A 13,584-nucleotide genomic window follows, 5' to 3' on the forward strand; every position below is an offset into this window, starting at 1 on the left:
CACGATGTCGAACGAGGAGCAGCAAAAGGTAGATCAAAAGTCAATCATCCATTTTAGAATGTAAAAGATCATTTTTTTGTTACTACATGAATTGTACATATTCATATTAAACGATGACTCGGTTTGCCTTTTAAAAAAGAAAATCAACTAATTTCCAGCCTTACAAGCCTGAATGTTCACGTCATCATATGAATGCAGTATTGCAGTTTCTGTGCTTACTTTTTTATAAAGAAGCTAAACGCCTCAAGAACATTTTAACGGACTAAATCAATTATCGGAAAGTATATAATCAATCTGTTACATTCATACCACTAACTTGAGCTAAAGTGCAAACGTGTGCTTGAGCTTAGCCACAAATACCCGGAAAAAATGTGTTTGTGTTTTGTAGAGCAGTTCTTTGACACTGGTGCTGATGATTGCTTCTGCAGCCATTGGAGGAACTCTTCAATATGGATACAACCTGGCCATCATGAATGCACCCACTACTGTGAGTTTATTAGTATAGTAGTTGTGGTTTGCACTGCATCATAATGAGAGCTAATTTTGGGTACCTGTGATGATGTAATTCAATGTCTAGAAAACGACAAGGACCAAAACAAACATACCATTCAATGGAGGTACTCATTGACTGTGACGGTGTCACTCAAATGGATCAGTCAGATGTTTTTTTTTTCAGTCAATCATTTGCTTACATGTGTCGAGAAAGTTTTCTTTTTTAACCAAATGTATTAACAACATAAATCAAACAACATTTTAGATGTGAAGGTGTCACTATATTCCGTGACTTCTGATTTGAAATGCAATTCTAAGAAAAGAAATACATAAAAGAATAAAATGCAGGAGTCGTTTAGGACAATATACTAGTATACACTTTTTGATCAATCACATCTTGAGCTCCAACTGTAGCATGCACAAATTTGAATCAGTTTTAATTCATTGGTGATAGTTTAATTATACTCTTGCTTTATCAAAGGCTTTGTTTGTGGAAGTAAAACAGCTCAAACGGTTAATAAGTGTTAGCTTTAGTCACCTCGTGGTGTCTTTGGAGTCAAAAATGTGTCATGAAACGTGGCATCTTCTTCTGGCAGTTCATACAGACATTCATTAACGAGACTTTTGTGGAGCGCTGGGCCATCCAGCTGGAGAACTACCAGGTGACTCTGGTATGGACCATCATCGTCTCCATCTTCTCATTAGGCGGCCTTGTGGGGGCTATCATCGCGGGGCCCATGTCCATTCGCTTCGGGAGGTAACCACCATGGAACACAGAAACTAACGTGGCACGGCAGGTTTCGGTTCCGGCAGACTGATGGCATTTAAAAAAAATGTACATGCTTATAATGGCCAGGAAGCAAGTTAAATGTTCACTCCCACAATGGCGCAGATGTCCATTTGCACATATCCATATTAATGTTATTATTTACTATACATAAACAAATATTAAATACAACAATTCTTAATTAAATTGTTACAATAAAATATATAAATACACAAGTATATATTATAAAATATAATAATGTTATTGTTATATTATTATGATATTTTAGTGACATTGTAAATATTAAAAAGAAATCCACCCATGTCTAGAGTTAGACGACACTTTGTGGTAGACTGGCCACAAAAATCAGAACCAATCCACACATTTTTATGTCGTCATCAGTCATTTGTAATAATAATAATAATAATGATAATGATAATGATAATGATAATGATAATGATAATGATAATGATAATGATAATGATAATGATAATGATAATAATGAATTTCGTTTATAAGCGCCTTTCAAAACTCTCAAGGTCACTTTACAGGATAGGTTTTTCTGTGGGTGAGCAACGGCAGCCACACACGCCAGCGTTCACTCAACCCGGAAGTAGCCCAAATAGATAGAAAGCGAGCGAGCTAGCTTATAGATAGCTAACAGATAGCTAGCTAGATAATCAGCTAGCTCGATTACAAATAGATAGCCAGCTAGCTAGCTAGCCAGCCACCCAGATAGCTAACAGATAGCTACCTAGAATGTCAGCCAGCGAGATAGCCAATAAAACCAATGAACAGTTTCGCTAGCAAGCGCAATTACTGTACCTTGTTATGTGCAAAACAAAAGTGGGCATGTGGACGTCTGGTCTAAAGGATAATTGTTCTATAATTCTAGTTTCTTTTAAATTTTAGGAACATAAGATGTAGTTGTTGTTTTTTTTGGGGTGTCGCTGTCTAGTTTTAATTTCCTTCACGATAAATAAAGAGATTAGTGATGCAAGAGGAATTCATTGATTAATGGAATCGTCAGGTAAGCAAATGAATAATTTGTAGGAATCAAATTACTGGGGAATGTTTCCTTTGCCCCTCTATTCATTGTTTTTACTTTCTTTTTTTCTTATTGGATAGCAATATTTATATTGATTTTTGTTGTATCTGTATCTTCTAATTGAATATATTTTTCTTTATCTTTTTTGTTTGCAAGGAAAAAATGTCTGCTGCTCAACAACATTTTCCTCCTAAGCGGTGCCCTCTTGGCTTTGACAAGTCGAGCCGCCGCGTCAGTTGAAATGATTATCCTGTCAAGAGTCCTTATCGGAATAAACGCAGGTTTGTTTGTTTTTTTTTTTTTCGTGTCAACTCACTTCCAATGACGAAAATTACAATCACCTCAAAGGCTTCTCGTCTCTTTTGCAGGAATCAGCATGAACGTGCAACCTATGTATTTTGGAGAAAGTGCACCGAAACATCTTAGGGGGGCTGTGTCTTTGTCCTGTGCGGTTTTTACATCCTTCGGAGTCGTTTTAGGACAAGTGGTGGGACTTAGGTGAGGATATTGAACAGTAATAATCATACTCACAATAATAATGATAAAAGCAGCGCAATGAAAATGTGATATTTGTAGTCAAAATAGAAGCACATCATGAATCTTGTCAAGATACATACTTTGTATCTTCAATTTATAGAGAGATTTTGGGCAGTGAGTCATGCTGGCAGTATCTTCTTGCCAGTAACGCCATTCCCGGCTTGATTCAGCTCCTGACCCTTCCCTGGTTTCCGGAAAGCCCCAGATATTTACTCATTGACAGGGGGGACAAGGAGGCCTGCATCAGTGGTGAGTACGCTCATAAAAATAGCATTGTAGACTCTAGCCAAAGTGACATAAGGTTAAAAAAAAGCCAGTCCTCAAAATACAACACGATACAATACAACACAATACAATACAATACAATACAATACAATGCAATACAATACAATACATATTGATTTATATTGCACTTTAACAACAGCTGAAGCTGTAACAACGCGCCTAACATGGACAGCTATCATATACAGGAAATAAAGCAGTGATAAAGATAGTAGAAAGCACCAGGGAGTAAAACCATGATCAAGTCGGAAACATGATGAGTGGAATGCCAAAATAATTCCGCTTGGCTTGGAATTGAAGCGGATTTACGTGGGACAGGATATGTGCGACAGTCTCTTTTTGTCAATGGAAGCTACAGCTTTGTGTTTGCGTTTAAAACTTAGTTTGTAGCAAACGTGCACATTTCATCATGACGTATCTGATCCACTGGTGAAAAGTAGGCTTTTATCTTCTCTTTTATCTAGAACTGCTTCATGCAACCAATTGGGTGCAGCAAGTGCGAAAGATTGAAGACTGTTTGTTTTTTTTGTGTCGTGTCACATTATTTGTTATTTAGCTTTTTACTTCAAGATGGCGCCGCTAGAGTGGCTGCCTTTACAGCTGCTGTGAAATGTAAATTTCTCCACCGTGAGACAAATAAAGGCTCTTGGAATCTAATTAAGTTTTTTTTAGGAATATATTTGTTTGCTGAATTGAAGACAATGAGAGAACGATTCAAATATTTTAATGTTATTTAGTTTGTGGATTTATAGAGAATTACTGGACTTTCCTGTGTAACTTTAAATTGACATCTGGTCCACATTGCCCATGACCAAATCTAAATGGGCAATTCGATGTTCTTGCTTTTTCTCAGCTCTACGGCAGCTACGTGGTTGTGAGGTGCAGAGCAGCGAACTGGCTGAAATCCTGCAGGAACAAGCCGAAACTAGAGGCATGAGACCCAGGCGGCCTTGGGAGCTTTTCCGCGACCGCTCGGTGCGCTGGCAGCTTATCTCCGTCATGGTCATCAGCAGCGCCATGCAGTTGTGTGGCAACGACTCGGTATGACGTTTCCGAATGTACTGTACAAATTGCATTGCGGTGTCGCTTACACCAACACGCTGGATCAGATGTTGCGGCCACAGTATCTGTACAAGCGATATATCAGGTTGATTGGTAATTTGAGAAGATCCGCTGGTGGGTTTTGCATTTCCAAATTAAAAATGAATGCTTGTAAAGATGCATAAAGATACATTCATTTGGGGTGCGCCTTATACTCTGGTGCACCTTATACAGCGGAAAATACGGTACTCTGATACTGCACTAGTGTTGGATCTTATAAGATTATCCAGATGTAGCTTAAAGGACAACCGATGTCACTTTTTATTTTTTAACTGACATCAGAAAAACGTTTTATAGCATCTAAAATACCCAAAACATGCAATATATTTTTATTCAAATGCAAAACACCAATAAAAATGACTTGAAGTGTCCAAAATCTGCAAAAAATTGAGCTGCGAATTGGGCATTTTCAGAAAGTCCCGCCCCCAGTTCGTGACGTCACGCCAAGACGTCTTGCATTGCTAGAGAATCCAAACAATGGCTTCAGATTCGGAGAATATGCTTTCTTGTTACACATCCAGTTATGAATATGATTCCGATAGTTCTGAAGAGGAAAGCATGCATGTTTGCAATCGATTAAATAATTTATTTGTGACATTTTGAGGCAACATTGGGGGAAAATCTCTCACCCAAAAAAAGAGGCACAAAATGGCGACCTCCTGTGGCCACCTCCGTTTACACAGGCTGATAAATTCCTTATATGGTGCTTGGACTCCCTCTTCTGGCCTTCTGGCGGCTTTTGGGTGCAACACGAGGTTTTCAGACCAACAAGTACAGCAAAATACATTGATGTGATGGAAGGACCGCTACAATGCGTCTTTTTTACGGTCTAGGGCGTTCCTTTAGTGACGTCACGTACGGACTCGTCACCAACTCAAAAACAAGACTTCCTGACTATTCAGCGCGAGTCTTAAAACGTAAAATATAGCTATTTGCGGTGGAATCTTTGTAAAATACGCTCAGTAGAAGTCATTTGAAGCCGTTTTACAAATTATGGACACAGCTTGTCCGGAGATGTCGGTTGTCTTTTAAGTTATGGCTGGTGAGTTTAAATTCCTTGCATGCTTGATGGATTTATAGACGAGAGTATTAACTCCATTATGTAATCAACTTTGAATGGCAGGAACCATTTGTTCAAATTTCAGAGTGACACTATTTATTTGCATGTGGGTGTTTTTATAGTACAGTATATATATATATATATATATATATATATATATATATATATATATATATATATATATATATATATATATATATATATATATATATATATATATATATATATATATATATATAGAAGTATTGTATATAAGTGTCTTAATTAGGCACACGTTTGCATCTGATGATGTCATTCGCTTCCAAATGTTCTTATCTGCCTTCCAGATCTACTTTTATGCATCTTACGTGTTTAAAGAGGCTGGCATATCGACTGACCAAATCCAGTATGTCACAATCGGCACGGGCACGTGTGAATTCACAGCCTGCATCATGTGCGTAAGTCGCTCACATAACATCACCGCATAAGATTGGCTAAAGTTACACAATATGGAATTCTCCTCACTGTTGTGCTTGTAGTTAGCCACTGAGAAAAGTTGTGTATATTAGCAGCGGGAGAGAGGGAATTGTACTCCTGATATGATTTCAGAACCTGCTGATTGAGCGGAAAGGTCGACGGTTCATGCTGATGGGAGGTTTTATCCTTATGACTGTCTGGGCTGTTGTCTTCACCATTGCTTTGTCTTTTGAGGTACTTCCATTGAAATGGCTTATAGGGAGGGTTAGCTGTGTCGATGTGACGTGAATACAGTACAAAAAAAAGAATAATACAAAATCCATCCATCCATCACACCGGTCGTCTTTGAGCAGGGTTCGATCTGACCTTCCTGTGTGTAGTTGACATGTTCTCCCTGTGCCACTGTGGGTTTTCTCCGGGTAGTCCGGTTTCCTCCCACATTCCAAAAACATGCACGGTGGACTGATTGAACAGCCAAAATTGTCCCTAAGTCTAATTGTGAGCGTGAATGGTTGTTCGTCTGTGTATGCCCTGCAATTGGTTGGTAACCAGTTCAGTGTCCCCCGCCTACTGCTCAAGGATGGCTAGGACAGGCTCCAGCAACCCCTGTGAAAATTCCCACCTTTAGCGAGACCTTTTTGCAGACAGGGCGTTGTGTTCAGAACTAACAAAATACTGTATATGAAATTTCATGATCGGTGCATTAAACCTATGCTAAATGTATAGTCGCACTGATTAACCCAAAATAAAGTTCAGTTGTTCTAGCAAGCTTTCCCTGATTTTTTTTCACGTTGTTACACTAATACCGAATTGGTATTTGAAAGTTTTTATAATTCCATCCATCCACTTTGAAAAAGGCTCCAGTTAAAGCTAAGGATTAAAAAATGACCATGTGCCATCACCATGCCTCACTCTAGCTATGGTGGTGTGGGGTTAATAATGAAATTAATAACATGGTTTTGTGATTTTTTTTTTTTTTTTTTTTTTTTTTTTTTTAAATCACAAAACTTGGACCGTTCACACTGTGATTGTGCAACAGCATTTAATACCGTGGATGTCTTACCTGAGCATGGCCTGTATCTTCACCTACATCCTCAGCTTCGGCATGGGACCAGGTCAGTCCAAATGACACTAAACATGAAATGTTAAGGGCTTAAATTTCTCCAGTCAGCTACTCAGATATCGTTCATATTTGATGTGCTATTTTTGAACCTTGGATCATTATTAGGAGGAGTTTGTGAGGTACAACAATGAACAGGAGATGCCTGTTTTTGTTATTGTTATGTATTAACTCATTCACTGCCAGACAAAGTGCAAAAATGTGTCCACTCCAGTGCCAGGGTTTTCGTCATTGTCACTTGAATTCCAGGTCCCACAGGATATTGAATTTTAGGACTACATAAACGTTCAATACAGCATTAGAAACCCAAGACTCTTTTCTTTCATGAGAAAAAAAGTTAATTCCTAAATTAAATGGTTCTGGAGATATATAAGCTTGAAATGAGGGTGGCTGTCCAAAATATAATGCAATACATGGATATTGGTTTATATAGGGGTTTTAACATCGCCAGAGGCCATGGCCAGCGCTTTATCGGCACCCAAACATGAAAAAAACAAAACACAAACAAATTTGTGAATGGCAGTAAATGAGTTAATGTATAATTATTGTATAATATCTTGTAAACACAAATGGATGTGCACTTATAGCTGGTGTGACTGGTGTACTGCCCACGGAGATTTTCAATCAAACTGCTCGACCGGCGGCCTACATGATCGCCGGCTCGATGATGTGGCTTAACCTCTTCATCGTGGGAATGATCTTTCCATTTTTAGTGGTAGGTGCATGTTTCTCGTCATGTATTGTCCATCAAGGGAGCATGACCAGACCTGTAATAGTGGCATGCATTGTAAAAGGCTGCATTTTTTTCTTCCATTTATCTTAAGATAAATGGAAAAAAGCTATAAAACGTATCACTTTTAGCTTTAAAATATTGGAATTGGTGGTGATTTAACGTGTTTTGAAATCTTGAATTTTGCAATACTTTCAGTCTATTGTATTTTCTGGTGTATAAAGCGCACCCCCAATGAATGGTGTATTTTCAAATGTTTTCCATATACATTATAAGGCGTACCTTCAATGAATAAAAAAGGGTTTTCAAGTATGATACATAAATATACAAAAGTTTCCGAAATATAAGGCACACCACAATATAAGGTGCTACAGGAGAGGCTGGGAAATGGATTCGTGGCTGCTGACAGTAGTTGCGAGACCTGTTGTGGCTCAATATGACTTCACATATAAGGCGCAGGGCCATCTTTTGAAGAAAATCAAGGCTTTTGGGTGCGCCTTATACACCGGAAAATACGGTATTTTACTTTATTTTGCCATTATCATTTTAATTGCAATGTTGAAGCTATATATTTTGATTTATTTTATTTCTTAAATAAGTTTATTAGTGATTCTTTTTCAAATCACCCAATGGCCGTAATGATTATATATTTTCTTGTAATGTTTAGACTGTATATTGTCTTTTTATAGCGTGCGATGCGGCAGTATTGCTTCGTGCCTTTCGCGACAGTTTGTCTGCTCTCTGCGCTGTACGTCGCCTTGGTCCTGCCGGAAACCAAGGGCAAGTCGTTGTCAGCCATCACCGCCGAATTCCACAAACTCAACTTTAAAAACAAAGAGGGAGCGCACAACGGTCAGATTCAGTATCAGCCGGGTCAAGTGTGCACATCCACTGCCTTGTAGAAGCCTGCTGTCACCGCACCCAACCATGGTCGAATAGAATTTTTTTTGTATTTTCACGTATTTGCACTTTGATTCAAATGCCACAAATATTCAGCTAACTCTCCAGCAAGAATAACTATTTTTGTGTGTGTCTGTAAATGTACAAGTGAGACCTCTCAATGATATTTGATGGTTGTGTGGATTAGCCTTTATTATTCTCGCAATAGAGAAATTTACATTTCACAGCAACAAAGTTATGAAAGGAACATGAAAGGAAGAAGTAGAAAAACAAAACACGGGAGCAGCTGTAAGGCCGCCACTCTCGCGGCGCCATTTTGAAGTCCAACAACAACAAAGAAACTAAATAACAAATAATGTGACACAACAAAAAAGACACAGACAATCTTAAGCACTTTCTGCACCCTCTTTGTTGTATGAAGCAGTTCTAGATGACACAGGAGATCATCAAAGTGTCCTTTTCACCAGTGGATCATGGTGAAATACGCACATCTGCTACAAGCTAAATGTTGAAAGCAAACACAAAGCGGTAGCATCCATTGACGAAAAGAAATGGTCTCACGTAAATCCGCTTCAATTCCAAGCCGCGACAGTTCCACATATCAATTCAATGAAATTGCGAGGATTTCCCAGGGCACGCGATTCAAACTTTCTGCACCATCCACAATTACACTACAAATGTCCGCACACCATTCATTCCAGTAATGACCGAAGATCATGAGCCTGTGGTTTATACACATTTTAAACTATGTTTATTCATCTCATCATGTGTTATCCTTTGTGTTTTAAGCAAAAGCCAATGAAATATATATTGTGTTATCCTTGCATGTGTATGCCACTGAAACACAACATCTATTCGGACATATTATTTTCAATGTTAACAGATGTGTTTTGAATTTATTAATTAAATAACAGAAAGTATACATTACACAGAAACTAAATGGGATATAGGTCACATTAACTCATTCACTGCCAGATGTGCAAAAATGTGTCCACTCCAGTGCCAGAGTTTTTCTCACTGTCACTTGAATTCCAGGACCCACAGAATATTGAGTTTTCGGACTACATAAACATTTAATACAAGGTTAGAAACCTTAGACTCTCTTCTTTCATAAGAAAAAAAACGAGTTAATTCTTAAATTATATGGGTCTGGAGTTAATTGAGCTTTAAATGAGGGCAGCTGTCCACATTGGTTGACACTGTATAGTGCTTTAATAACAGCTGTAGCTAAAACAAAGCACGAACAGGGAAAAGGGGAAATGCTGCCCCTTGTGGAAAACAAAAAAAAATGCCAGAGGCCATGGCCAGCTTTTTTTTTTTTTTTGCACCCAAGCATGAAAAAAAACCCTAACAAATTCGAGAAAGGCACTCTACCTCATATTTTCAATTCCTGAATACATTTGGGAATGGCAGCGAATGAGTTAATGGTGAAACTAAAGTATTTTTCCCAGTACCTGACACCCCAAAAGTCACTGAATTCCTCCTGCCTCTTATTTGTCAAAATGTATAAATAACAATCACCCTTCTGTTTCTGCAGTATGTTTGTTTTAAGTCTAACTCTTTACAGCGTGTATCTTATCCTTCCAGGATGTTTTTCGTAGTAGACGCTTTCTCAAGTTTCACACGGATACAAACGACCTGATTTTAATCTTCTTGGTATTCTAAGACAAGTGGAGCTGTTTGCAAAGCGATACTGTCACCTAGTGGTGGTCAATAATTCACATTTGTTTGGGTGTCAGCTGCAGTGTTATTATAGCGAACAAAAAAAACGTCTTTGATTTAAAAATCAAAAGTTTGACCACCCCTGGTTTGTATCCACACTCAACTGCAGCCTCGTCATCCATGATGAGTTGACCTGCAAGTTATTGTTTATTTATTTATTTTTGCTTATCATTTTATCCTTGGAACTCTTTTCTAGATTTATTCTCGCATTACCTTCACAAGGGAGTGCTCAGACATGTTTTTTTTTATCAAGTTCAAATTCAAATTTGGATGACTACGGTCTATTTTGTGATGAGTAGACTTGCCCTGTGGATTAACCCAATGTTCAACTATAATGCAGGAGGAACTTTGTGCATTGTTGTGACAAACCAGGTTTCAACCGGAGTGGTTGCTTCAACACTTTATGTCATAACACACACACACAAAAAAAAGATGTGGCACTTATGACATTAATGGACAACTCGAGCCTATTGATGTGTAACTCTGGGCTTTATCATGCTTATATTTTACAATGCTGCCCAGTCGGTGCTCAGCATCACGAAAATCACGGAAGAGGCATCAAACAAGGTAGGTTGGAAAAAATGTTTTTGAATCATAACTGTCTTTGTAAATACATTTGTAATTTTGCATAAAGGGTCTATTTTCAAATTACTATCGGGAATATTCCGAGATTTTTATTGTTCATAACATCAATTTGGAACTTTTGTCTGCATAAAAAAATAATAAAAGAAATACCGATGCTTAGAACTATAACTAGAACTATATTTTTGTGTGTGTAGTATGCATTGCACTGTACAGAGAAATGCCTTGAGATACAAGCTGTTTGTCCAATTTTTTTTTTAGCTTTAACTTGCAAACAAAAATTTGAGATACAGTGCTAACGCTGTATAGTGTCAGTGAACTAACATTCAATCATTTTAGACAAATAATATAACAATACAGTACTTACAGGGATATATATATTCTTACTATCCTATATGATGAACGACTACCGGTAATAATAATAATAATACAGCATTGAAAGGTGTGAAATTCTTTTTTGGGCCTTCATGACGGAACTCTACTTCCCTACCTTAACTAAGTTGCAATCAAGTAATCATGATGGACAAATTTTACCTCTTTAAATTCTATCCAATGAAATGATTGTATCTAAACATGCTATGGTTTCCTTTGAAAGAAAAAAGGATACCTAGGCGTACGAACTTAATTGGTTCCAAGAAAGTGTAAGGCAAAAAGTTCGTTTGCGAAACATTTATTTCCCTTAAGAAACCATTAAAATGAGGATAATCCGTTCTCAGGTCTCCATAAAACATAATTTTCTACTAAATAAGCCTTAAAACTACACAAAACATACATTATTTCATGTATAATAAATGTGCTATTGTATTGTAATTAAGGAAATAATTATTATTGTAGACAAACTACAGTGATTTAGCGGCTTACGAACGCTTTAGCTCACAAACATTTCGCCTCACAAACATTAAATTCTCGAGCATATAGTCTTGACTGACGAACTAGTTTTTGGCAGATGAACACCAAACCACACGGTCGAACGGCGCCACGGTGGCTGGTGGACTAGTTTTCCACGCCCACTTTCTTTGAGTGCAGACGTGGTTTGTTATCGAGTGGAGTACCTTTGCTATCATGGGACTGAAAAAGACCCATATTTTCCGATGTATAAGGCGCACCCAAAAGACTTGATTTTCTTCAAAAGATGGCCCTGTGCCTAATACGCAGGTGTGCCTTATATTGGATTGGATTTGCCTTTATTAGTCTCGCAGTGGAGAAATTTACATTTCACAGCAGCAAAGTGATGAAAGGAATGAAAATAGAAAAACAAAATACATGATCTGCTGGAAAGGCAGCCACTCTCGCGGCGCCGTCTTGAAGTCAAAAGAACAAAAAAAAATAAATAACATGACATGTGAAAATAATAATAAAATAATGTGACATATATGTGAAGTAATATTGAGCCACAACAGGTCTTCTTGTCAGCAGCTGCATTTTCACCTGTAGAATAAGTAGTGCGTAACCCCAGCCTCTACTGCAGCACCTTATAATGTGGTGTGCCTTATATTTGTAAATCTTTTGTATGTTTAGATATTATATTTGAAAAACTTTTATCATTCATTGGTTGTGCGCCTTATACTCCAGTGCGCCTTGTACACTGGAAAATATGGTAAATGTCTCATAATCAATCAGTCAAAACAGCTCGGCATTATAACGGTCCCCTGTGAGATTAAAGATGAAGAAAGAAATAACAGTGTGGCTGTCAAAGGCTTTTCCATTGAAATTTATTGGATCCTCGTCTCTCTGCCAACAAGAGAGACTCAATAACAGAGTACAAAAACAAAGATTTATATAGTAAAAAAGTATGCTGCTTATACTGAAATATGTCCAAAGACGTTCTAACAAAACACGTAGCGCACGTTTGAAAAGCTTTTTTTTTTTAATGTGTATTTTGTTTCTTATGTTGATATAGGAATACCACCTTGATACTGTACATTTTCTGTGTTTAGTTAAAAAAAAAAAAAAAAAATGCAAGTCACGGTACAATTCACCGAAAGACAACCTTTTAAATCCACTGCTGTGCACAATCAGTATGTGGAAGGCACTTTGCAACAGACTGAACAAAGAAAGCCAAAACGTTTTGGGACGAAAGAAAAAAATCTTTTACAATGTCGTACCAATGTGAGTGAAGCAAATCTACTTTGTCTTTCCAATAACAACACACGCCTTTTCTTGGCAGAACGGATCACAACAAAATAACAACTAAAAAGCGCCGCGCGGCAGCCATTGATATCACGCGTAGTTGATTGACACTCAGCCAAAAATGTAACGCAACATAATTTAACAAACTTCGAGCACAAAGGGGAAAAACAAAAAAATCAAAACAAATCTGCTTATGTACAGGTCCACCAGTAACAAACCTCATTGGTTGGATATTTATATCTATATATATATTTATAGAATGTGCATATGGATGGTATATACACTTGTTACAATTCACTAGATAAATCATAAATAATATAGAAAACACAGTCACTCTCTAATCAAAACAAACAAAAAAAAACCTCACACTTCACTTGATGAAACAAACACATTGGTCGATGCAGACGAAGAGAAATCCGAAATCTGACTGGAAACTTTTTGTCGTATGAGGAAATTGTTCAACCTTCCTGTCATGTTTCTCCCAAAAAAGCTCCCGTCGGACGATACAGCAGAAATCTCTCACTTTGAAATTTCAGAGGAATGTTTCATATGCAAAGACGCAGAAGAAGATTTTCGAGCTGACTCGTTTGGGATTGGTCCGGATTCCTGCCCGATCACAAACCTTTATTGAACATGCACGTACTAACACTCGCATGAT

At 37.6% G+C, this 13,584-nt stretch overlaps 2 protein-coding genes across 3 annotated transcripts in view; one reads left to right on the forward strand and one right to left on the reverse strand.

The window, feature by feature from the left end:
* The first annotated feature begins 4 nt into the window (after positions 1-4).
* On the forward strand, positions 5-10,545 carry slc2a11a (solute carrier family 2 member 11a). Its single transcript, XM_089010694.1, has 12 exons — positions 5-28; positions 389-487; positions 1,089-1,249; positions 2,463-2,587; positions 2,675-2,804; positions 2,944-3,092; positions 3,979-4,166; positions 5,613-5,723; positions 5,875-5,976; positions 6,782-6,857; positions 7,450-7,577; positions 8,282-10,545. The coding sequence occupies exons 1-12, from the start codon at positions 5-7 to the stop codon at positions 8,492-8,494; spliced, it is 1,506 nt and encodes a 501-aa protein (XP_088866820.1). The 3' UTR covers positions 8,495-10,545.
* A 1,944-nt stretch (positions 10,546-12,489) lies between these two features.
* Positions 12,490-13,584, reverse strand: part of patz1 (POZ/BTB and AT hook containing zinc finger 1) — a 15,494-nt gene continuing 14,399 nt past the window's right edge. For both annotated transcript variants that reach the window (XM_089009644.1, XM_089009646.1), the window contains one exon: positions 12,490-13,584. This exon is cut by the window's right edge and continues 1,379 nt beyond it. The gene's annotated coding sequence lies outside the window, so the exon portion shown is untranslated.

The sequence above is a fragment of the Hippocampus bargibanti genome, linkage group LG12, assembly GCF_051943395.1.
Source record: "Hippocampus bargibanti isolate YZ-2025 linkage group LG12, ASM5194339v1, whole genome shotgun sequence".
NCBI classification, from domain to species: Eukaryota; Metazoa; Chordata; class Actinopteri; order Syngnathiformes; family Syngnathidae; genus Hippocampus; species Hippocampus bargibanti.

Bases quoted from the DNA above. Each gene is read 5' to 3' on its own strand.
- slc2a11a (XM_089010694.1), top strand. From the start codon at position 5: ATGTCGAACGAGGAGCAGCAAAAG. The intron at 5,977-6,781 runs GTACTTCCATTG...ATTGTGCAACAG, and splicing joins CCATTGCTTTGTCTTTTGAG to CATTTAATACCGTGGATGTC. The intron at 6,858-7,449 runs GTCAGTCCAAAT...GTGCACTTATAG, and splicing joins CAGCTTCGGCATGGGACCAG to CTGGTGTGACTGGTGTACTG.